Source organism: Pinus tabuliformis, chromosome 2_2 (assembly GCF_031772625.1).
Source record: "Pinus tabuliformis cultivar Carrire ecotype Pingquan chromosome 2_2, CPIR1, whole genome shotgun sequence".
Classification (NCBI taxonomy): Eukaryota; Viridiplantae; Streptophyta; class Pinopsida; order Pinales; family Pinaceae; genus Pinus; species Pinus tabuliformis.
This window is the reverse complement of record NC_142300.1, coordinates 294923532-294948985: the sequence shown is the minus strand read 5'-3', so window position 1 is coordinate 294948985 and position 25454 is coordinate 294923532. Positions and strand designations below refer to the sequence as shown.

The 25454-nt window shown below is 31.8% G+C and overlaps 1 protein-coding gene across 1 annotated transcript; it reads left to right on the top strand.

The window, feature by feature from the left end:
- Positions 1–13547: 13547 nt before the first annotated feature.
- Positions 13548–14765, top strand: LOC149192477 (uncharacterized). Its single transcript, XM_089406395.1, has 3 exons — positions 13548–13684; positions 13796–13881; positions 14452–14765. Exons 1-3 carry the CDS (start codon positions 13567–13569, stop codon positions 14551–14553), a joined length of 306 nt encoding a protein of 101 aa, XP_089262521.1. The 5' UTR covers positions 13548–13566; the 3' UTR covers positions 14554–14765.
- Positions 14766–25454: the final 10689 nt, after the last annotated feature.

Here is a 25454-nt window from a genome sequence, read left to right as displayed (position 1 = left end):
AGCAAAAACAACAAGGTGGTGGATGAGTTCACCGCAACTACCTCTAAGAATGAGAGAAGATCCAAATATCCATGGAAGTAATATTCAAACAAGCGAGGGAGTACCCTCAAGATTTTGTCAAATATAGGAGGATTCTAACCCTCGACAACATTTGTAAAATTGTAAGGAAATATGGATCGGGAAGGGGTTCCAAAGGATTTATGGGTGCATGGTTTTATACACACCCTGGGAACCTTTCCAAAAGCTTGGTATGTACAAAAATAAATAAGGAGACAAACTGGAGATTGGGATAGTCTGGCTGATCAGTTTTTCGGTGGCTTTTCTTTCTTAGACAATGACAAGAGGTTGATTGAGGCATTGCAAGTTTTCAAGCTGAGTCTTCTCACAATGATACAACTAATGGATGGGTTCATAGATTAGAAGACTTTAGAGCATATCTGTGAGTTCAGAAATCACGAGGCAGTAACACGTGGGAAGCTGGACAGAGAGTCAGATGAGGATGATCTGGGGGAATTATGACATTTGTCATTCCACAAAATTGAAGGGGAAAGGGACATCAAGGATGGGCCTATAATCAATTCTCTACACTTACTCACATTGAAGTTGTGGAAACATAACATCGAGACTGATGACAAACCAAAGTTAGCCTAAATTGGAGATTATTAGGATGAGCATAATACAAAGGAGATTTTCAACCTCCTAAGAGAATATGAAGACTTGTTCCCTTCATCCATTGTGGAACTGAAGGGGACTAAGGCAGATCTAAGGGAGATAAAAATCATGCTAAAACCAGATGCAAAGTGAGTAAATCATAGACAATACAAACTGAACCTGAGGGTTAAGGAGAAAGTGAAAAAAGTGATAGATAAGATGCTTGCAACAGGGCTTATATTTTCGGTGGACGAGGTAGAGTGGGTAAGTCCGATTGTGATACAAAACAAGAAAGAAGATACAAAGATAAGGGTATGTGTGGAATACCATAGTATGAACAAAACTTGTGTTTATGATCCATTTCCTACACCATTTAGTGATGAAGTTCTAGATAATGTAATGGGGAATGAAGCCAATGCTTTTATAGATGGATTCTTTGGTTATCACCAAGTCAGGATCACAGAGGAGGATAAGAAGAAAATTACATTTACCATGGAATGGGGATCCTATGCCTATCATGCTATGCCATTTGGCCTCAAGAATGCACCTATGGTGTTCTCAAGAATTGTGATTTCCGTCTTTAGACATTACATCCATAGGTTCCTAGAAGTCTATACGGATGACTAGATGGTCTATTGTTTGTTGAAGAAACACTCTAGTCTTCTTAGAATCATGTTCGATTGATGTAGAGAACTACAGATCTTGATAAATTTGAAGAAGTGCATATTTGCAATCCATTTTGCCATGCTTTTGGACCACATAGTGTGCAAAGAATGCGTATGTGCAGATCCTTCTAATTAAGGTTGTGGAAATCATGAATATGGACCCACCCACAAGTGTAAAATAATTCAAATCCACCTTGGGACATACCAGGTACTATACGAGGTTTATATGCAACTATGCCTCAATTACTACACCTATGGAGAAATTATTGAGGAAGGATGAATGATTCATGCGGTCAGAAGAATGTCAAGATGTAGTCAACATACTGAAAGAAAAGCTAATAAGTGTGCCAATCCTGGTCTACCTAGACTGGAACAAACAGTTCCATGTCCACATTGATGCATCAGGCATTACTCTTGGTGGTGTTCTAGCTCAGCTGGGGGAAGGGAGCCTCGACCATCCAATTTATTTTTCAAGTAAAAAATTATCCACTGTATAAAAGAACTATACCACAACTGAGTGGGAGGCATTGGTATTGGTATATTCACTTCAAAAATTCAGAAACTATTTGCTGGGAGGCCCATTCAAGTTTTTTACTGACCATTCCACTTTGAAATATTTAGTGAACAAGCCTATACTTGAAGGAAGAATTTGTAGGTAGCTGTTGTTATTTCAGGAATTCACATTTCAAGTAATTGTTAAGCTTGACTCATTGAATGTGGGATATGATCACCTATCATGGCTAGAATAAGGAGAAAGTGGAGGATCCCTTGATGATCGGCTACCTGACGCTGATCTATTCTGGATTGAAGGAGTACCAGATTACTTGGAAGACATTGCTGACTTTTCAACTATAGGTAAATGTCTAGAAGAATACACCACCACACAAAGGAGACATATGTTCGTCTGAGTTACCAATTATTAATTGATTGTGGGGCAACTATATAAATTGGGCCTCGATTAGGTGTTGTGCAGATGTTTCCTTCACAATGAGATACACAATGTACTATGGGAATGCCATTCATGACCTATGGGTGGACATGTTGGAGGAAAGGCTACTACAAGGAAAGTATGGCAAGTAGGACTATGGTGGCCGACAATTTTCAAAGATGTGAAGGAATGTGCCATAGGCTGTGATGTTTGCCAAAGGGTTGGGAGGCCATCACACTATGATGAATTTCCATTGCAACCGGTATGTGCATTGCAGATATTTGAGAAATGGGTGGTCAACTTTATAGGACCTATAAATATGTCAGTGTGTCACTCTCATGCCAGATATATAATCACTGCAACAAATTACCCCACCAGATGGGTAGATGAAACACCAGTCAAGGACTATACTATGGATATTGTCACCAGATTCATATTTGAGAACATCATATCTAGATTTGGGTTCCCCAGGAGTCTCATGAGTGATAAGAGAGGCCACTTCATAAACGAAAAATTTTCCTCCTTACTTCAAAACTTCAAGATACAACACCACAGGAGAAACCTGTATCACCCTCAAGCTAATGATACCATAGAGGCCTTCAACAAGATATTGGAGAATGCTTTGATCAAGATATGCTTAGCCAACAAGGATGATTGTGATGAGAGAGTGCCAACGAATCTATGGGCATACCGAACAATTGTTAAGCACTTACACAAGCATACACCTTTCTAGCTTGTGTATGGATGAGAGGTCGTGGTATCAACTGAATTTTCTATTCCTATCCTTTTCATATATTAAGTCACTCATACAAAAAAGGAGGATTCAATTTAGAAGAGGCTAAACGAGATCTTAGAGCTCGGTGAGGCTAATTTTATGGCATATTTCCATCAAATGGTCAAAAAGAAAAGGTGGAAGGCATGGCATGACAAGCATATCAAGAGAAAATCATCCACAGTACGAGGTCATGTCTTGCTATATGATAAAAAATTCTTGAAGTTTCCTCGATAGTTGTATATGCATTGGTTAGGGTTGTTTTTTGTTATGGAAGTAAAGGAGTCAAGAGATGTTAATCTCGTGCAACTGGATGGGGTATTTCTACTAGATTGGGTGAACAATGCATAACTAAAAACCTTCCACAAATCAAACAATGTTACTTAGAATTGATTGGATCTCCGACATGAGAGAATAGGTAGGCGTAGGTAGGAGCCATTTAGTTGGGTTCTCACTAGATGTGTAATTTTTTTTCCTCATCAGTCAGTTCTTTACATTTCAAAATAAAAATTCCTATAGGTCTCTTCCAGTTGCGGATGTTCTACCAGCCCACTGCAACTTATTGTGGTTAGGAGGAGTCACACATGTTAAGAGTCATTTCTGTAATAATTAGAAAATAATTCTAGTGTCATCCAAGATTTCCATTAAATCTTTCCCATTATAGAAATAATCAATTCCTAAGAATATTCCATCACGACAACATAATTACCCATCATCTCCACCTTTCCTTTTTTATTATTGCGTCATCCATGTTAGGTTCAACTCATTCCAATGCTCAAATCTAGGGAAAAAATTGAGGTGAAATCTTGATTTGTGTTATTTAAACTGGTTTGGTTTTTTTACTGTATATATGGATTTAACACCCTAAAATACCTCTAGAGAACTTCTATTGTGCACGGGTTACCCATCAAACTTGTGATTTCAATAAATTGCTACCACATTTTAGAGAAATTAAACCGGAACTTCCAAAACATCTCACTAAAAACAACTCTATAGAAAAATGATCATAAAAAAATTAAATAATTTATCTTTTTAATAAATTAAATTTTATGGAATCATATTTTTCAATATTTTAAATTTATATAAATATTTTAAATTTTATTAACAATTTTTTAAATTCAATTTATATATTTTTAATTACTTTATTAATAATTTTTTTAAATTCAATTTATATTTTTTAATTATTTGAAAAAAAATTGTTATATTCATATGCCAATTTCTATAAAACACCAATTCCAAATCGACTTCAATATATATTGAAACATATAAATGCAAATCAAAATTCAGAATTGTTGCTCCAAAGGCTTCCTCATAATATTAACCACAATACAAGTATCTTTATAAGTTAGCTTGGTGGATGCAAAAAGCCATTTACTTGAATTATAAGCTATTAGACATATTCAAGTGATTTTGACTAATCTTTATAAGTTAGCTTGGTGGATGCAAAAAGCCATTTACTTGAATTATAAGCTATTAGACATATTCAAGTGATTTTGACTTTTATGAACCGTTGATGGCAATTTCTTGAAGTCTGATTTAGATTTATAATATGATATTATGTAGGTTTATGATGTAATTTGATAATACGACATATAATAAATATAATTTATTCATAAAAATCAAGTTATTTTTTATATAATAAAATAAACTTAAAATTTATAAAAATAATGTTTTAAATTTAATTTAATTTTTTTAATATTTTAATAATTTTATAATATCATTAATAAATTAATATATAAAAATAATTCATTCAATACAAGGATGACATTTTTTTTTTAAGGGGTGATATTCTTTTCCAAGTTTTATGATAAGTTATATCTTAACTTGTGTGTCATAATAATAATTATGTTACATTATATTTTTATTTTATATTATTTTTATTTATGTGAATTATATGTGTAGATACCTATTTTTAATATAAAATTTATTTGTATAAAAATGGTAATATTGATAATTTTATAATTTAATTTGAGTTAAAATAATTTTTTGATTTTATGAAGTATATATAGTTTTAATGTTATGTAATTTACTTTACTGAGTTATGGTGTTGTTTAATAAAATTGTAAATATAGATTTTTATTTATAATGAAATCACATTTAATTCTACAATTATTATATTTAGTTATATTAATGTAATGTGGTTTGGAATAATGAATTTGGAATGAATATGATTATAATAGACACAAGAATGGTAAGTCTCTTTTATTAATAAGATGTGTAAATTATTTGTCACTAAGAAACCAAATCTTATATATACCCAATGCTATTATGAGACACTATGAAATTCACGATTAAAAGTGTTAGTTGCATTGCCACATATTTAGGTAAGTCAATCCAAATTTACTCAAAATTTATGTAAGTTAATTTAATTTAAAACAATTATGTGCATAATTAAATTTGAGTGGAAATTATAATAATAATTGTTATATATTATCTTCCAATCGAGATGCGGGTCATCAGTTGGGACATCCTTGGTGCAGCCATGCATAGTACCTCGGCACTTATTATCGCTATCCCCCACATGCTCAAGGCAGGGGGTGCGATGTCCTTCAACATGAATGCCTCTTGGGGAAGTGGGCAAGGTAGGAGGATAGGAAATAAAGCTCGGTGGTGGAGTAGGAGAGGTCATTCGATGTGCAACGCAGGAGTGAAAGACTGTGGGGAAGGGTGGCGATATAGAGAAGTTGAAGGTTGACAGAACGAGAGGAATATTGGTTGCAGACAGACACCTACAGAAACTGGGTATGTAATTCGGCTTCGCCTCAGCATTGAATCTATGTTGTAGTTGGGGTTATGTTGGGGGGAAAAGAGGGGAAAGAGTCTAAATATATGGGGAATAGAATGTTGTTGGTGGAAACAGGGGAGGAAATTACTTGCCATGGCCTCGTTCTGTAGGGCTTGGTGTTTGTAGAGAGTGGTAGACGAAAGTTGATGGCAGGGGGATAGGGTCACAACCACGACTGTAGTATGCAAAGAAACTGCTGGGGTAGCTAGAAATCGCACGGGATTGAAGGAAAGGCTAGGAATCCTTAGTGGAGGACTAGATGGAGGGAGCTGAGAGACAAAGTCATTTCTCTTTGGGCCAAGGGAGCAAGGATATGTAACCACCGCACGCGTACTCCTAGAATCAAGGAGGGTTTGTCGGCTCAGCTTGAGACAAGGTGGGATGACCTGCATACAATCCATAGTAAGGGGGAAGGAAACAATGGCGGGCCACAGGGTAAGGGTCATAGACCTTCCCTCTGGGGTCTGCGGGCTTCGGTCCACCAATGCACGTATGCAGTGAGAAATGGAGGAAAGGGAAAACATGAACATGCAAGGTGGTGTATTACAAAAATTCTGAATTTGAATCTAACTTTTTATCGGTGTCAACAGTGCTATGGAAAACAGGTCATGGCCCATGTTATGAGAGGACATGGGCATGGCAAGAGAGGCCCGACCCCCTAGATAGATAAGGGGTTGAGCACGTGAGAAACTCGTAGGGGTCTTAAATTAGTAGGAACCTCATCAGTGAAGTAGCATAGGCCTACCATAAGGGGACAAATGTTGGCATTCGAAAATTGCTGAAATAATGGGAAGAGGAGGTAAAGAAAGGACGTGAGACGGAGGAAGATATGGATAACAATAGGACTCTTGTTCCGGATCTAGGGAACACTTGAGGGAGAATCGCACAATTCAAGAAAACAACCTACTTGTACTGGTTAATGAAGAGTCTACTGAGCAAGGCGATGGAGCAGATACTGTGGGTATGGCAGTGAAAGTTTAGGGAATTCCAAATTATAAGAAGGACATGGAGAAAATTCTCTTCCATCTCCACAAACAAGATATCAAGATGGACAGAATTGACCGCCACATCCCTTGCATTCTAGAGTTGTAAGGCATGTGAGGGGCGTAAGCTGAGGATCCAGCTCCAGCCGCAGCTGCCTGAGAGGAACATAAGGATTAGACTCATCCCCGTGCATAATTGTGGTCTATGTAGTTAGCTTTTAACTTTTATGTTGCAAATGTTAGTTTTTATAGTTATGTAGTGTCTAGACATGAGATAAACACGTATCTAGTGTGGCTAGAATGATTGAAACAATATTGTTTTTGGATGGATTACAACAATGACCGATGGTCAATAGACTTGGTTTCCCCTCGGGGCAAGTTGAGGCCAGATTGTTAATTTGTGTGGTGTAAACTTGCTTATTATATGATAGAAAATGGAATCGACCTGCCAAACTTAAAAATAAAATAAAAAATGTTATATATTATAAATTCCTACTTACTATATAACAATGTATTTATAAGAATATCTGAAAATTTATTTAAGGACTATTACATTACCTTGTTGATGATAACGTTAGAAGTAGCCCCTATTAAATGACACAAAGATTATATATCTAAGTTATTTATTATATATTAATTTAATTAAAATAAATATAATCTTTATCACATAATTTAATAATAATGACATGAATTCTTTATATTTACAAATAATCTTAATATCATTAACATATTTTCATATATTTCTATTTTTTTAAAGGTTTAATTTTTACTCAAAAGATTGTAGAGGTTATTTATTTTCTTCTATTCCCTCAAAAATATTTGCCTTTGCGATGACATCATCATATTGAATGTTGTTTCTTTTAAAATTGATTTCTTTAATACATTTTTTGTTTTGAGGTGTCGCTTTTTACTTCAAATTTCCCCAAATAATTAATTCTTTAGAAGCAAAATATTGTTTAATTTGAATGAATCCAAACATTGACTAGAAAATCATTTATCCATTAATTAAAAAAATCAATATTTTAGGTCAAACAAACCTTTAATTTTTTTCATATTAAACTTTTCTTAAAACCTTATTTTTTAATAATTTCTAAAATGGAAATTTGGGAATGTATAATATAATCTATTGGTTTTCATATTAATCTATAAATTTAAACAAGTCACTATATATTAAAATAAATATTTATCAAACCATATTAGATTCATCAAAAAAAATTTACAAATCATTTTAATAAAAAAAACACCATAACATATTTCTCAAAACTACTTACATTACATGAAGTATAAATTTATGATCATAAATCTAAATAATATTATCAATGATAAAAACACTTTAACCAAATATAATGAATTTTTATTAAAAGAATTATTAAATAAATGATCTTTTTTACATATAACATCATTGTGAACCTAGAATAAATTCTTTTATATTTTTCTTATAACATTAACAACATAGAGAATACTTATCTATTAAAAATTTAAAAAAATTATATAAAATATTAGAATAATTTTTACTTTATATTTTCAAACATCTTATAATTAATCATATCAAAATTCAATATCTACTAAATAGTATTTATTTTTAATTTACATAAATTCTAAATATTCTCAATCTAATGTATCTTTTTTTCACCATTCTCAGAAGTGAATTTAGCACTTTTCTTAAACTAAACCGCGAAACATTGTTATTTATGGGTTACATGATTAATCGATCTCAATTTTCACCATTAAATGACCTAAATATTTATATTTCACCTTTAAATAACTTAAATATTTTCTAAATAATCATGGGTATATTTGCAAATGTGACTTATCATCATCCATTTGCAATAAGGGAGAATTGTGAAAATCAGGGGTATATTTGCCCATGTGACTTATCATTATCCATTTGCAATATGGGAGAATTGTGACCAAGTATTGTGATATCAATTTATAAATAGTTGTATAAATATTTGTAATTAATTTTATTTTACGTAAAAAAAAATAAAATTATATAAATTAAATGGTTTGTAAAAATAAATGAAAATTAAAATATTTATTTCATGATATATTTTACATTGTTAATATTTAAAAAACATTAAAATTATTTTAGTTCTAATTTTATTATTATTATAGGTATGTCTAGATCGGAATATGGTTTTCATAATTTTAATTTAATTATCAATAATTATTATGTGGATGGTGAAGATTTAATGTCCATGGAATATTCTAGAATATTCATAGTAGTATACACAAATCATAGGTTTATATTTATTTCCAAGATATTTATGCATTTTTTACTCTTTTAATTAAATTCATTAATTAAAGAAATATCATATGAACAAGTGCCATGTGAAACCAATCATGATTTTTTGGCATGTGGTATTGATAAGCCATGATATTATCCTTTTGTATTGTAACAAAGTCTATTTACAAAGTAAGAATTTCCATGGTAAAGTAAGAATAAATCTCCATGGATAAAAATCTTGTTCCATGTTCTTTTAAATGTATATATGCATAACTTATATATGAATTATTTTTATAATATTAATAATAAATTTATAATTTAGTTATTTTGATGAATTTTTTAATTTTAAAAATGTGAGATGTATTATCAAGTAAAAGCCTTCATGTTTATTATGGATTGATACTTATTGACATTTACTAATTATTTAATTTATATGGTTGGGAAAGTTATAAAAATAATTAATATATCAGTTAAACATATATACCTTTTAAAAAACATGTAACAATATAATGGGCCAATACCATGATTTACTAATACCAAATGCACAAAAAATGATAACTCATTCTCATATGACACATATTCACACCACATTTATTTTAATTAATCAATTTAATTAAAATGGTAGAAAAAGTACATACTTTATCATAAATCTAAAACTTTAAATTTTAATTACTACTAAGATTATTCTATAGAAATTAGATTCATATCATTCAATTAATAATTTTTAATAATTAAACTAATATTTTAAAATTCATATTCCAAAATCAATGTAATAATATTTTTTATTATAAAACTAATATCAATTTTTTAATGAGTTATAAAATAGAACATTATAAACTATAATACCTTTTATTTTAGACAAACTAAAAATATTATATTTTTATATGTTTAATACAAATATATAATAGTTTTGGCCCATTTATATGTATATAATAGATTATATCATTAAATGTATATGTGAAATGTATTTTTTATACTTATACATAATAAATTAAATATGAGGAAAATAAACATTTTAAGTGACACACCATATTTAAAGGGTAATGATAATGTAATAGTTTCATATACATTATATTGGGAACAATATATCTAAAATTAAGCTAATATTTAATTTTATTGTTAATTTTCTTAAAGAAAATCTACAATATTAATAAATGATAATAACATAAATTTGTTTTACTTTCTCTATATCACTACATTGATATTAATATAAATTATATATTTGAATAGTTTATTATGAAATTAATTTTGCTAATATTTTTTTAGTTATAATTATATAAATATAGCTATAATATAATTTAACTAAATTTTACTAAAATCATAATACTAATATTAAAATTAAAATTATATATCTATACCTATACCTCTATATATATATAAACAAAAATTATTAGGTATGATTATTTAACAAACGGTTTAAAAATATAATTAATTTATTTTTCCACAACATAAACATGAAATGATTTTGAAAGAATTATAAATTCATATTAATATTATAAGAGAAAGATAAAATTTCTAATTAGTCATTTTTTTTTAAATATGATAAATTTGATTTTGTTGTTAAGCAAAAGATTCATATACCAATAAAAGAAAAATATTGTACTAATGTTATTTTATATCAAAAAGTTAATTATTTTGTTTATTTTTATAATTAATTTTGATATATTTTTATATGTGATATAATTTATATATATTTTATAAATTTTAAAATAATTATTTATTTTAATATTATGTATTTATATAATTATAAATTAAAATTATTTATAAAAAAATATGTCAAAATATTTTTAATTAATAATTAATTTAATTTTTTATACTAAATTTTATAATTTTTATATTAAAAATATATATAATTTACCAACCTGCCAATATTTTTTTGGGTAAGAAATCAAACATGTATGAAAGCTATAAAAGCTATAATAAAATTGCATACATTTTCCAAATCCTAACATTTTATGAATTAACTTAACCTACTTTAAACAATTCTAAACATAAATGCTAAGAGAATCTAAACCAATAATCTTCACCAACTTTAACTAATTAAATAATAAATTATTATAGTATAATTATATTCCATGATTCGTTGGAACTATATTCCATGATTGATTGTAATGCCTTTATTTTATACGTACAAAGTACCTCTCTGTCACATGTGGATATATTTTCATGTCTTTTATGTTGATTCCGAGCCTTTAAAAGTGATACTCATTTTTAGTCCCTTTTATGGTAGTTGTTAAAATAGGTAGTGTTTTTTTTAATCGTAGAGTGTGAAGGAGGTTACGAATAAATTAAATTATAAAAGGAAAATGATATTTTTATTTTAATATTTTAAATAATTATAATATTTAATAAATATTTATTTAGTTTAATTTTTAAACAAAATATTTAGTAAATATTCTAATCATTATTTTAAGGTGTTTCCATAATTATAAGTTTTTTTTAAACTGGAATTGAATTAATAGCAATAGATATATGTTTTTTTTAAGTGTATATATATATAATAAGTTGGGATTTAGTCAAAATTCTTATCAATTAAGTGATATTATAATTTGTAGGGAAATTAAATAAATAATTGAATCATTTATTTTAATAAATGTATTTTATGTTTTTGTTCGTGAGTTTTGCCTATTCCTAGTCTTATTATTTAAGATAGTTTTTATAATTCCTTCCTCTCATGACTTGGGCCTATTCTTTGGATTAGGAGAGATGCCATCTAAGTGATTTAGAATTCTATTTGAATTATCATTTCAAAGATTTTTTTTGGATTTGTTAAGTTTTGTTTTTTAATAATGAAATTTTCTAGAGCTTTCAAGTTCCATGGAACAATTTTAACCTACAATAGTAATTCTCACCCTCAACTCCTCCTCATAAAATGTGAATCAATAACCTCATAAAGACTAAACCTCACAAAAACTATAGAGTATACATATCATAGTTAAAATTTCATTCAATATTATATCTTACAATGAAGTAATTTAGAAGAGAATAATTCAAAGTTTCTCATTCAGTATGTTACAAAGCCTTTTGATTGTTCTAGATATTGAGTGACTGAATTTTCTAAAAGACATTAAAACAACTTGATTTTTTTTGTGAGACAAGATTTATATTTCTTTTATGAAATAAATCATAAATAGATGGATTGTTTTTAGTCACCATACTAGAAATTATCTTTCATAAACTAATTTCAAAACTGAAAAATCTTTTTGATTTTAGGCTAATAATTATATATCTATTTTTTTTTGAGTTTGGTTAGGTTATAAATATTCATTTTCTTCAACTAACTTATAAAAATTTTCAAAATTAAAATTAATTTTCTATTTTTTAATCTAATCATTTTTCAACAATAATTTGGAAAAAAATCCAATAATCTTTCAACAATAATTTGGAAAAATTACATATTATATTATAAATCAAAATATTTATGAATTTCCAAATTTATATCCACATATTCAAACATATAAATATAAATTCAATTTCAATTAAGAACCGCCAATGATCTTTCCGACCTTATTTCCATTTGCTGCAGAGGTCTCTTCATGAATTATTACCATCATAAATTGTGTTTGTCACGTAGTTAAATGTGACTTATACCTGTCATCTAGTCATATGCAGGTTCATATGAATACAAAAAAAAATCAAAATCTTTCCAACTTGTTTCCCATTTTCTCCCAGAGTCTCTCCAGAAATGATTGCGGTTGAGGCCGAGGGGTACCTTTTTCTCCCAGAGTCTCTCCAGAAATGATTTCGGTTGAGGCCAAGGGGTACCATGTTTGTCTTGTAGTTATATGTGGTTTAGATGGAATTAGAGTTTGGATACGACACTCCCAACAAAACTTAAATAATGTAACTGAAATAAACATCTAACATAAATAATTATGGTTGATCCATCATAGATTGTGAAAGGAGTAGGAGGACTACTATGTTTGTCATGTAGTTATATGTGGTCCACATGGAGTTAGACTTTGCCACTACAAATCTTAAATATTTCAAGTCAGTTAAACATCTTACATATATGGGGAAAATTAACATCCAATGAGGGTTACCGACATGGCTAAAGATGAAAAGGGTGGGTTGAAATCATGTTTTCTTCTTTCATAGGCCCAATCCATCCTCATATATTATGCACAACCCGACAGAATTGACCTCATCAATTATCTCAAAAAAGGCATGTCTTGGAACTTTCAATATATGTAAAGGGTGGCCTGGATCTGGATGAAGTGGACCATTCTATATTAGGTATAAGACAAATTAGGTCTAGGTGACTTCCCCATGGTGGTGGGGCCAAGCAGCAAGCTTGTTAGTGGGTTCTCATATCAAACATTGACTTGATAAAGTAGAGTAATTATTATGCACAGAAGAATCCAACAACACTGAATCTCCACTCTAGCAAGTTCTTCGTCAGATCTAGCTGCAGCGACTACACCAATAGCTCTCTTCACATGTGCGACTTTGATCCCCACATGTCTCTTATCGGTACCCCAGATTCTGTCTATATATATCCCCAGACTCTATCGATTTATTCATTCCAAGGTAACGCAAAGCATTTGTATCTGCAATGCACTGCATGGCTTCAGGAAAGAGAATTCAATGTTGTCTGTTATTATTTGTCTTGCTGTGTCTTGTGGGATGCACCGAGGCAAAGAGAAAGGCCCCTCGCCCGGCTTTATTATTCGGTATGCTCAGATACAATGAATACCACACATTGAGAATAAAAACAATCAACCAACTAAATTTCTGTTGTTCACCCTATAGTGTTTCTTTACTTAACTGACTGGTTGTTCCAGATTATTTCCACGGGGAGGCGAATGAAAAGGCAACATTCATACCAGGCGTTGTTGGCGTTGCTGAATCCCAGTCAGTACCATTAGAGGTGCACGGGCTCATTTACCTCATAACTATATGTTACAATATTTCTATATTGTTTAATCTGGTAGGGAAATTTAATAGATGAATTATCACGTTAGTATATTGTATTAGTATTAAACTGGTTTGTCAATGACGTTCAATTGCATACTTGTTTACACAAAATCAATAATTATATAACTTTAGAGTAAGTTTATTTTGATGGCAGAGTTTGGGAATATTTTGGAATTTCGAAGACAATAATCATATCAATTTAGTCTAAAGAACAATAATCATATTAATTTAGTTTAAAATGGTAGATTTTTTTGAATATTTTGGAATCTTTAGATAGTGGGTAGATCAAAATTCTAAAAATATCCAAAATCCAAAAAATAATTTGACCCACTGGTATCTAACCATCTAAGCAAGATATTCCAAAAATCTACCATCAAATAAAAATACAGTTAAATTTATTTCAAGCAGAATTTTTTTTTTATATATAAACTATATCTGTGTCGCTTGCAAGAGACTGAGTTGGGATTATTATTATTTCGGTAGGAATATATATATATATAAATTGTGTGTGTTTTTCTTGCAGGAAGCTGAATTGGGAGAAGAGCGCAGATTACTTTTGGGGAGCACACAGGACTACGAACCCCCGGGTTCCAATAAGGACCATGACAAAGGCCACCATCCGTAGCGAAATGGAGACTCATTACAGCAAGCAATTAATGAAAATCAAGGAAAACTCTGAAGCACTTGAATATATGTAAATATCTTAGGAAATAACTTCGTAGAATTATATTGTAGTTTGTCAGCGTCAGCTTCAGCTTCAGCTTCACGCCACTCTACTCAGTTACAACACTGTCAATAATAACAGTATTCTCGTTTGCTTGAAATGGGCTTACTATTGTACCATAAAAATTGTGTGATCTCTCATGAATACATCTCATGAACTTCCATGAATACATCTCATGAACTTCCAAGATTTAGAGTGGGAGGAAATTTTGTCAATAAATTTTCATACGAGTGATTACCAGTCCAATATTTCATCTCGTAAAGAAAATACAACAGCAGCATGAAAAAAGTGTCTAAATAGATTTATTGGATAACATAATAGAAATTTTATATTGGTCGAATGGTCGAAACATGTTATTAAATACATAGTGGTCTATAAAGTGCTGGTCGACTGGTCGAAACATGTTATAATTATATCTCGTTGAAAATTTGAAGCCCAACACGTTACAAAATTTTTAAAACTATGTGACCTGCAATTAATTATTATTATGATGGGTCATGGCTATGATTACTGTATTCGCTCTGCTTCACTGGAAAAGATTTAACTATGAAAAGTAATTAAATTGTTTCAACATATTGTAGAATTCATCGTCAAATGTAATCAGGCTGTTTTAAATAATAGATCCATTATGAGGGTTGGAAACTATTGGTTCTTGATCCACGCGAATCACAGACTTAAGACCGATTGGCGGAATAGGGTTGCATAAGTGGCATCCCCCAGATGGCGGATTAGGGTTTCGGAAGGTCCACCGAACTGCGAGAAGTATAATCGCGTCGGCGCTAGGGTATGCCCGAGCTGCGTGTACCTACTACGACCCTACCGTGTGTGCCAGAGACTGAGGGCATCTTCACCGAATTCGCTCGAATGCTTCCGCTGAGCAATCTAGTCATCTTGGGGCAACGATTCAACTATTTCATGAACGCAGAGGCTCGACGATTTTAACTGCTAATCACAACGAGTGACCCGTTCAGCCAATGAATCCAAGGTCTATTCCCAGCCCTTTTAAAGTAAACATTTTTGTGGAAATTGAAGACTACCTGTTAACATACTATGAATAGAGATTAGCCCATCAATCAATTAACCGATTTGGCAGTTTTTTCTTTTTTGTTATTTCTAATTAGTTTGACCCTATGCCAAGTAGTAACTAATGTTTCTAATTAGTTTGAGCATATGCCAAGTAGTAGCTGGAAAAACTATCTCCCCACCAATAAAATACTATCACCAAAACTATGTCAAACTGAACTAAGAGTTGTTATAGAGATTGCTAACTTACAAACACAAGTTAACCATTAATCCAGGTCTGCGTGGATATAGGAGAGGGTTTCTACGGGAGCGGATTGAAGCTCCCACCAATATCGAGTTGAGGAAATCTCAAAGTCCAAGAGCGGTGTATGGTGTGTTATTAATATCGAGTTGAGGAAATCTCAGGGTCTAAGAGGGGTTTGTGACGTGTTATTAGAGCTGGAAATGGAAGAGGAGAGCCTGGAATACTAGCTATCCGGCTGAAGGGCCAATCTAGAAGACGAGATTCTGTATATGCATGGAACAAAGCACATGTGGGTGTAAAGAGGACAGGTGAGTGAGCTTGTACAAGGCATATCAATGTTGACATTTTGGTGGAATTCAAGCTAGAGGTGACATTTGGGTGGAAGTCGAGTTCAGAGGTAAGGAGTAGGGTTACGATAACTTGCAACACATGATGAATGGGGTTTTGCAAATACATGATGAATAGGGTTTTGCAAATCTACAAGACAAATGAGTACTTACTCTATTATACAAATCTAGAAATATCAATGACTTAACCTTGGTTGCAGGCAGGAAATTTGGCTTTTCAATTTCTAATTAGCAATTAAAATAGATGAAGTTGGTGCAGAAATTTGGCTTTTATCCTTTTTGAGTATAGAGGTTAATTTGAGGGTTACATGTCATTTTATCCTTGCTCAAATTAAAATGGATAGCTGTTTCTTTTAAAGTAAACAAAAAAATATTTTTTTAAATTAAAAAATAATGTTGACTATAATAAAAAATATAAATTTTGATTAGTTTTAATTAAAAATATTATAAAAATAAGTGTCACTAAAAATGTGTTGTGGTTATTTATTTTACAATTTAGTTAGAAGGGGATATGTTAAAAATGTGTCTCTCAAATTTAAGTTATAAATAAAACATTTGTAACATAATTTATATCAATTTTAAAAGAAAAAGAAAAAGAAGAAGAAGAAAAAATAAAAAAACAATTGATATTACTTAGATTTCATTGTTCTAATAGGCACATTCTATGGTGGGGTCTTAGGAAGATGTGTAATTAGCTCAACCAAGAGTTGACACATGCCGTTTTGAAATTCCAAAATAAGCTTTGGAGTATACTATAAAAAGATTCCACCTTTCTTGGTGCATATGCATGGTGACATGTTCTCATGGAGAAGCATCTCACGAGGCTTAATCAAATTCAAATTTTGAGCTGTGAAAGGGGTAACATCGACAATCATTGTAAATCACTGAAAATTCCATTTAAATAGAGCTAAATTGATGGAATTTATAAGGCTTGATTTAATGTAATTATCTCCCATGTATGGGTATAGAGAAATTTAGGGGATTTGATTGAGTGATCGTGATCTTAAACGATCCCTCCCTTTTGTAATTGCCTATATAAAGAGAGTTTGTGTTGTGTGAAAGGGGGAGATAGGATACAATGTAGCCGCACGATATATTGTGAGTTCTGGCCTTGAGGCCTTAGTGTGTAATCGAGTTCCGTATATATTTAAAATATACATGTTATCATACATCTGCATGTTATCTAAGTTTTGTTTGTCTGTGTCTTTGTATATATGTTCTTTACTATAAGTTAATAAATATGTGTGTGCGAGTTTAAAGGACAAAGTTTCTATGAACTTCACCTTAGTCAAAGTAGGCAGAGTTAGATTCATGTGTAATGCAAATTCCACCAATAAGCTACCAAGAGATCCGTTAGATTGAGAACAGATCAACGGAGGGGAGTTTCAATCGAAACTAGAGTCGATAGAGCAGAAACCATGGGATCGTCTAAATCAAAAGATATTAATGGCGGAAGAAGAATTTGTGGGAGCCATCACAACCGTCCGATGGAAGAAGATCCACGATGATCATGTGGAAACTTGCTAGCTAGTTATCTCGACTAGCGGACCCGAGAAAATCATCCAAAGGAGTTTAAGGTTCCGAAGGATCGAATAGTCCATTTAGGGGGTGATCGGACACATATCGCGTACTAATAAGCGCGGATGTTAATATAAAATTCAGACACGATGAGGGTTTATACAATGGACTTAAAACCTCGTTGAGTTCCAAGCATCGAGACTGCTCTTCAGTTGATTGATCGGATGGTAATCGTGCTCGAATGTGCACATGGGTTAACATCTCTCGCAGACCTGATATGTTATCAAAGAGGGTTAAGTTTATTTGGGTTTCGGTCTTAACCGTTCGTTGGTTGATTGGTCAGGTTTTGTTGTGATTTCGTTGTCTGTTTTCTTCTGATATATACGTGGGCCCATAACCCATAGGTCCACATATGCAAATTATGTAAAGATACAGCTTTGTTGTGTAAAAGTGGCTTAGCTATCATCATGTTCCCAAGAATCCAGGAAAACCATGTGCTCGTATTCATAGCCACATGCTAGGTGTGGGATGGAGTACTAGTGGTGAGGTACACCCATTCCCCTTGTTGATACCAATGCCCTAGTAAATATTTTTTAAATTAAAAAATAATAACAATTATAAAAAACAAATGCATATATTTGGTTAGTTTAAATTAAAAGTATTATAAAACAAAATCCCACTCCAAAAAATAAATATACATATTTTGGTTTTTGATATTACAATCTAGTATGAAGGAGATATAATAAAATATAGATACAATATTTTTATTTCCATTTAAACTCACATAATTTTATGTCACTTTTAAGAGATAAAAAAATTAAAAAATACAAAAAAGGGATATTACTTATATTTTTATATTTCAACACAAATAGAAATAAACTATTTGAATAGCCATCTTAAGTAATTATATCAACTTTAGATAAAAACATAAATAGACACACACACACACACATACATATATTAACTAAAACAAAATATTTCAATGCTCATCCTAACTAGAATTTTTCAATATCAATAATCTATATATTATAAATGGTTTAAAAAAAATTATATTTTATGGTTTTAACATTTCAAGTATCTCTATTTTACATTTTGGCCAATTCTTAAGTGTTAATTTTGAATCTAGCAAATATTTGTTGGAGTGGAATATTTAAGCTTTTTAGTTTACACAATTCAAATACACAAGGGGATTTTTTGTAGTTTACACAATCCATGTACACAAGGGGATTTTAACGTGCTCAATCCATTTATGCATTCAAAATTGTAACTACATATGGTGTTGTTGTGTGTGTACTGATAGATTGATCTTAACCATGATCTATATCAAATATTTGGAAGTGAAAATCTTTTAAGTTTCACACTCTAAAAATGTTTTTTGCCTAAAGAGGTTTGATTTCTCTCAACATTTCTAGATCCATGGTTAAGATGGTTCTATACGGGTTTCACTATAGTTCAAGCATGGAGATGAGGGTATCCTTCTTTCGAAAGAGAAATAAAACCTATGAAACAAAAATTTCTTGAGAAACTATAGAACCAATAAATCTAAACTTAGCGTGATGTAATGGAATTGTGGGAGGATGAGTAATTGTCCACAAGTTTCTAGCAAGAATATTAATGGTGATTGGCTTAAGTGTTGGACCAAGAAACATTTAGAACTTCCTCTCATTTTGACTCCAACTAAAGGATAGTTAGTTTTGGTATTCAAAATAGTGGCTAAGGTAAACCAAGTCTTGGCTTAGTAGATGGAATTGGGGTTTTAAAAATTTACTTTTGAATATATTACATGTTGACTTTGATGTGAAAACTACACAAGTTGATATCCTTCTAGCATGGACATTGGGGATTTAGTCTCCCTCTTGTTTTATACTTAAAGGATATATTTGAAGTGATAGGGAATGCTCTAGGCTAGGTAATTATCTAGGTTGATACTATGAAGCAGACTACCTCTTTCATGATACAAGGTAGTATGGAATGGAAAGGATATTAGTGGGAAAAATAGTCAAACAAAGGATTGGCCTAGGAAATTGTCATTAAACATAGAACATAATCTTATCAACTCAATTTGGACTATGGAGGCATTCCCTTTAGCTATGGAATTCCAATAGATATGGAAATTTAGCCATAGAATACTCATACCCTTATCAGAGGAAGGTATGGTTGCAGAAATACAAACCAAAAGTGCTAGAAGTGATACTAGCAAAACAACCTATTATTTATCTCGTAATAAAAGGTTTAGTGGAAATCCTCTAGTTATCCCATTGGAATTAGAGTAGTCATTAGAATTATATGTTTATAAGAGCCAAAGTTTGGATGTTGCTAGGGAAATTTTTTGCCTACAAGCTATCTTCCATTAACTCACTTCAAATTCCATCTCCTTGTAGAAGAAAGCCCACTGAAATGTTTGTTTTAGGAATTTTGGGGTAGAGGTAAAACCTAAAGCATTGAAATATTTTATTGAATTCTTGCCTCACTTAATAGCCATAGAAAAACCTATCTCTCAAAACCTCATTCAATTACCCATGATTAAAAGTTCTCTAGTGAAAGTTGATGTCCAAGTAGGGCCATATGCATCCACTAGGCAAGGAAATAAGGAAAAAAGGCATGTACTCCTTCTAGAGATTCCACTCCTTTGGAATCCTCTAAGTAAAACCGAAAATGTAGTGGTAATGGAACCCTAAACTTGCTTGGGAAAGTGGCATGCACATTAGGGTAGCTGAAAAGGATCATGGTATCCTCAAGGGCTTTTACTTGTAGGTGATATTCTATTTTTTTTAAATTACTAGAAAGGTAGCTATGAAATTTAAAAACATATTATATTTCTTTGGCAAAGTCACGTGTATATTTATAAATCTTGATAAAGCTACTATATCCATGTGAGGTGACACTAAAAAAGGTCAAGGTTATTTCTCCTAATTGTTCCCCTACTATGTGAGATTTAGGCTATGGGATAAAGTATCTAGGGTTCCACATAAAACCTAATTAAAAAAAGGGGGCAAGAAATGGCTTATTTTCAAATTGGAAAAAAAAAATTAAACTCCTTGTGCATGAGATGGCTATCTCATGGGGCTATAATAGGTCTTCTTAAGTTTGTATTGGAAGCAATACTAGTATAATAGATTTCATTATATTTTATCACATGGGTTTTGAAAGGTGTACTCATACCATTAGGAAATTGTGAGATGAATTTATCTAGTGAAGAGAGAGGACTTATATTAGCTTTGTGGTAAAAATCGGTTGTTTAGATGCGAGTGGAGGATGGAGACTAAAAAATCCATTTTACTTCTCTAAAGCATAGAGGAAAAAGAAAACTAGTAGATTTTACAAGGAAAAGGGTTGTTGGTCCAAATAATTAGTAAAAAATATATATCCTAAGCTCCATCAAAAGGCTAAGAAAGAACCCCAATAAAAAAACTACATAATTCCTAAATCATTTGAAAATAGCCAATTCTGGGGTATATCACCTACTTTGTTGATCCACAATCTTAGAAGTAAAAAATATTATAATCTCAAACAAATAGTGAATTGGAAGAGGTAAACATCAATGGATTCCCTCGAGGTTAAATGGGAATTCAATGATTTTTTTTTTTTAAATCCATAAGGGTTATTTCAAGGTTCTAAAAGATGACCATGTAAATTTTTATGATATGATGATTGATTTGTTTAGTGGCTCAATACCATGAGAACATATTTTTCTAAGATAGGCCACATAGCAAGTTTAATGGTGGTGAATTATTTGTAAACTAAAAGTTCCTTCAAAAAATAAAAATCTTCATGTGGCTCCTTTTAAAGAAAAAGACTCCTAAATGGGAGATTATCCAAAAAAATAATTAAACAAGAAGATGAAACTATAGACCATCTAATTATGACCCATTCTTTCGTTAATGAAATTTAGAAAGAGGTGGAATGTATGATAGGATAGAAAAATACATGGGAAGAAATATATGTAGAAGAATCCTTCATATATTAGTATTTCTAAAAGAACACAAAGAACATGGAAACCCTTCCCCTAAACATAGTTGGTGTATATAATTTTATAGGAATATGAGCTTACTTAAAGGAAAGGAGTCTACCCCTCTCAATTGTGTGATTCAAATTCTCTCCCCTAATCATACGTTGATGGAGTTTTGCAAGGGAATCCATCTTAAGGAGGTCCAAGAGGACTTATGTGTCTCTTCTACACACACCACATCTTCTTCAAAGTAAGAGTTGACCAAGAATCTAAGAATGTATATGAACAGTTTTCCCTTAAATTACTTCTTTAGCTCACCAAAAAGTATAGGATCTAACAAATTCAAATTTTTGGTGACTCTTTCTTGATCATAAAATGACTAGACGAAAAGCACAATTCAGAAATTTCACCTTAAAACCCCTTAATGATAACATAAAAATATAAATAATATTTTTCTAACATATATCTTTACCCCTTATACAAGGACAAAAAAAATATAACATATGTCTTTCAAAAGCTAAATTGAGATTGGAAAGTAATTCGTATTAATTTCTGTCATGTCTCCATGTAATTCAACATAATTCATAATAATTTCTTTTTTACATTCTACCATAGTTCTTTATGATAATTATAATTGCACTTACCTGTTGAACATAGTAAAATATCATATCTTAATTACAAGGCTAAGGATTATTATACAGTACCATTTGCATATACTTCAATGGGTTTACAATCAAGTCTTGGTACTATTGATTAATTATACACATAGTTATTACATGCTTTATATGGGATTATTAATGTCATTCTACTCTGCCTCCAAGTTGTGGTAGGAGAAGGCCTCGATTCCCTCGACATCTGCTCTCCAATTGTCCCTCCTGCCTCATTCTCCTTGCTACATCGATGGTGATCAAACCACAACACTAATCCAATGGACGATGGGTCTTTTGATAACTTCATTTGGAATTTACGGAGGTCTTGTTTTATTTTCATTGATTCAGTTCTCGGCTCTCTAGTTTTTAGGCTATGATACCACGGTTTCATCCCTGAGTGGTTTGAGTAGTGAAGAATACAGTTTGGCTTCCGTGAAGGCCTCTAAATAGGTGGTTCCACCACCCATACACAGCCCTTATAAGGTAATCCCTTATACTTTCTTGTGCTTTCCTTGAGTTTCCTTGTTCGTGGTTATAATGATACCACCTGATGGTTCTTGGTATTGGAGTTGCAGGTTCTTCTAGTGAGGTCTCGGCATTCCAAGGAATTTCCAAGGTGGTTTTCACCAATTTCTGATACCTACACTCTCAAGACTTCAATGGGTTCATGGGTATGTTCATTGTTTGCTTGTGGGCATCTATTGGGTGGGTAGAGACAAAGAGTCTTGTCCTTAGATGAATTCTCTTGGAAGGGTTTTAGATTTCAACTGTGTTATTCTTGGTACTCCAGATGTATATGTATTATCTAAGCAAAAGAGGATTTTCTCTTGAAAACTCATTTCTGTAGTTTGTATTTAAGTTATATGTAATTTTGGTTTTAGGGAAACACTTGTCAACCATTCAGGTGATTGTTCCAAAATTCTGGGTTTATCCAGCAAACCCTTAGGGTTAGACTAGAAGGTCCCTAGTACTATTTGACAGTGCTCAATTAATTGTCTTATTTACTCTGGAACTTCATCCAACTCTTGTTTAATTGTCTTATTTACTTTGAAACTTCTTCCAATAGTAATGAATTCTTTCTATGATTTTTCTCATGGTTGGTTCGACTCGTTATATAACGCTAATGATTTATTAGTTCAAAATTGGTTAATATTGTTTTTGACATGCTAATCTTGAAGCTCCCGCATCTCTCTGTTTCCGAGGTATGATGTGTGTCGTTAACTTCTTTTATTATTTGTGCAATAATCAGGCCCTGATTTGTATATATGGTCTTTCAGTGACTCATTCCATTCTGGTTATGTTATTTCCAGTTTTTTTGCAATGTTTGTCTGGGTTTAAAGATTACAATTCACAATTTCTCTGTTTAACATTTTATATGTAATTAGGCTTATTATTCACGGAAATGAGGACTTAAAACTAGGAGTCTTTCCTTGGCCCATGGGCATATCAGGTCCTATGGGTCTGATTTTGATTTCCCAGTTATTTGTTGGCAATCTTTGTATTATGATACTTCTTGAATTTTCTTGATGCTTTACAGTACCACATTACTATATGGTTTCAGGTTACCTACCAGTAATATAAAATGTTTATTATGGTTCTCAAAGATAGTAGTAGGATAGGCCTCGGCCCAAGTTTTCCTCTATATTTGTTATGTGGTTTTGGTTATGTATATTCTTTTCTTGTAATAAAAGTATGCCCAGATTCTCTCTGGTAATTCTGGTTCTTGCTTAGTTTAATTCTTTCCTTTCTAAGTAAGTTTCTAAGTCTGTACTACATTCTTAAATTTATATCTGAACTAGAAAAAATCTCTTTCTATGATTTATGGAAATAGCTACTCTCCTACTTCAGGATATTACTGTACAATATTTAAATTTCCAAGTTTTCAATAATAGTACTTTTTCCAGAACTGAGCATTTACTCTATCATCTCATATTTAAATAAAGTTTCTCCAAGTTGTTTTACTTACCTGAGAACAATAAATAAAGGAAAAATTCAACTGTTGAAGTCACCTCTATAATTTAACAGATTCCAATCCTCCCAACCTTGAGACTTTCCTTCAGGTCCAAGTCTCCCCCCAAGCTTGCTCACAAGATCGATGTCTTCTTGCAAGGCTTCACACACAGTGCCACAACTATCTGGTCACCACCAGACTTAGCCTCTTTTCCCATCTGACCTTTCAGCACGAATTCTCTCCCCTTCTCCTCTGTTACTCTCAGGTTTCCTGTCTACCCTCTTGAGTCCTTTCCTTGGAGAATTCATAATCAGGGAGGTAGTTAGGGTTAGGAAACTGCCTATCCTAACTTTCTTGATATGAAAAGTTACAAGATTTGTTAACACTCCAAAATAGTTTTCTTTATAATTATCAAATTTAAATACTTAATTCAAACAATAACCATAATATCCAATTTTTTTTTTACTGTGGTAAAATAAAAATAATTACAGTTTTCTGGGGACATCACATTTTCCCCCTTGAAATCAAACATCATCTCGATGTTTTTCTACTATAAACAGACCCAGAAAATCTTCCTTCATGAGTTGCTTATCCTCTTAAGTGGCCTAATCTGGCCCAAAGTGTTGCCATTTCACTTTAACCTAGGTGATAACTCGTTTCCACAGCATTACTTCTCTCTGATCGAGTATAACCAAAGGTTCAACCAAGAATTCTCCTTCTGGCTCGACCTACATAAGCAGAAAATTTTAGTCAGTTTTTATTATCATTAATTTCTTATTTGACTTTCTTAGAGAAAATCCTTTTACCTGTATATCTTGCCAATTGATTATATGTTTAGGATCATAAACATATCTTTTTAGTATGGATACATGGAAAACATTGTGTACTCAAATGTGGCTAGGCAAGGCGAGCTGGTATGCCACTGGCCCCACCCATGCCAAAATTTGAAATGGACCACAAAATCGGGGTGCTAATTTAGCACACCCGCTCCATTGTAAGGTACTCTTTTTGGCACGTACCCTTACATACACATGATCCCCTACTTGGAATTCTCTAAAATTCCTTTTTCAATTGGCGAAGTTATTTTGTCGATCTTGAGCGACCCTTAAATTGGAACAAA

Bases quoted from the DNA above. Each gene is read 5' to 3' on its own strand.
- LOC149192477 (XM_089406395.1), top strand. From the start codon at position 13,567: ATGCACTGCATGGCTTCAGGAAAGAGAATTCAATGTTGTCTGTTATTA. The intron at 13,685-13,795 runs GTATGCTCAGAT...TGGTTGTTCCAG, and splicing joins TCGCCCGGCTTTATTATTCG to ATTATTTCCACGGGGAGGCG. The intron at 13,882-14,451 runs GTGCACGGGCTC...TTTTTCTTGCAG, and splicing joins CCCAGTCAGTACCATTAGAG to GAAGCTGAATTGGGAGAAGA.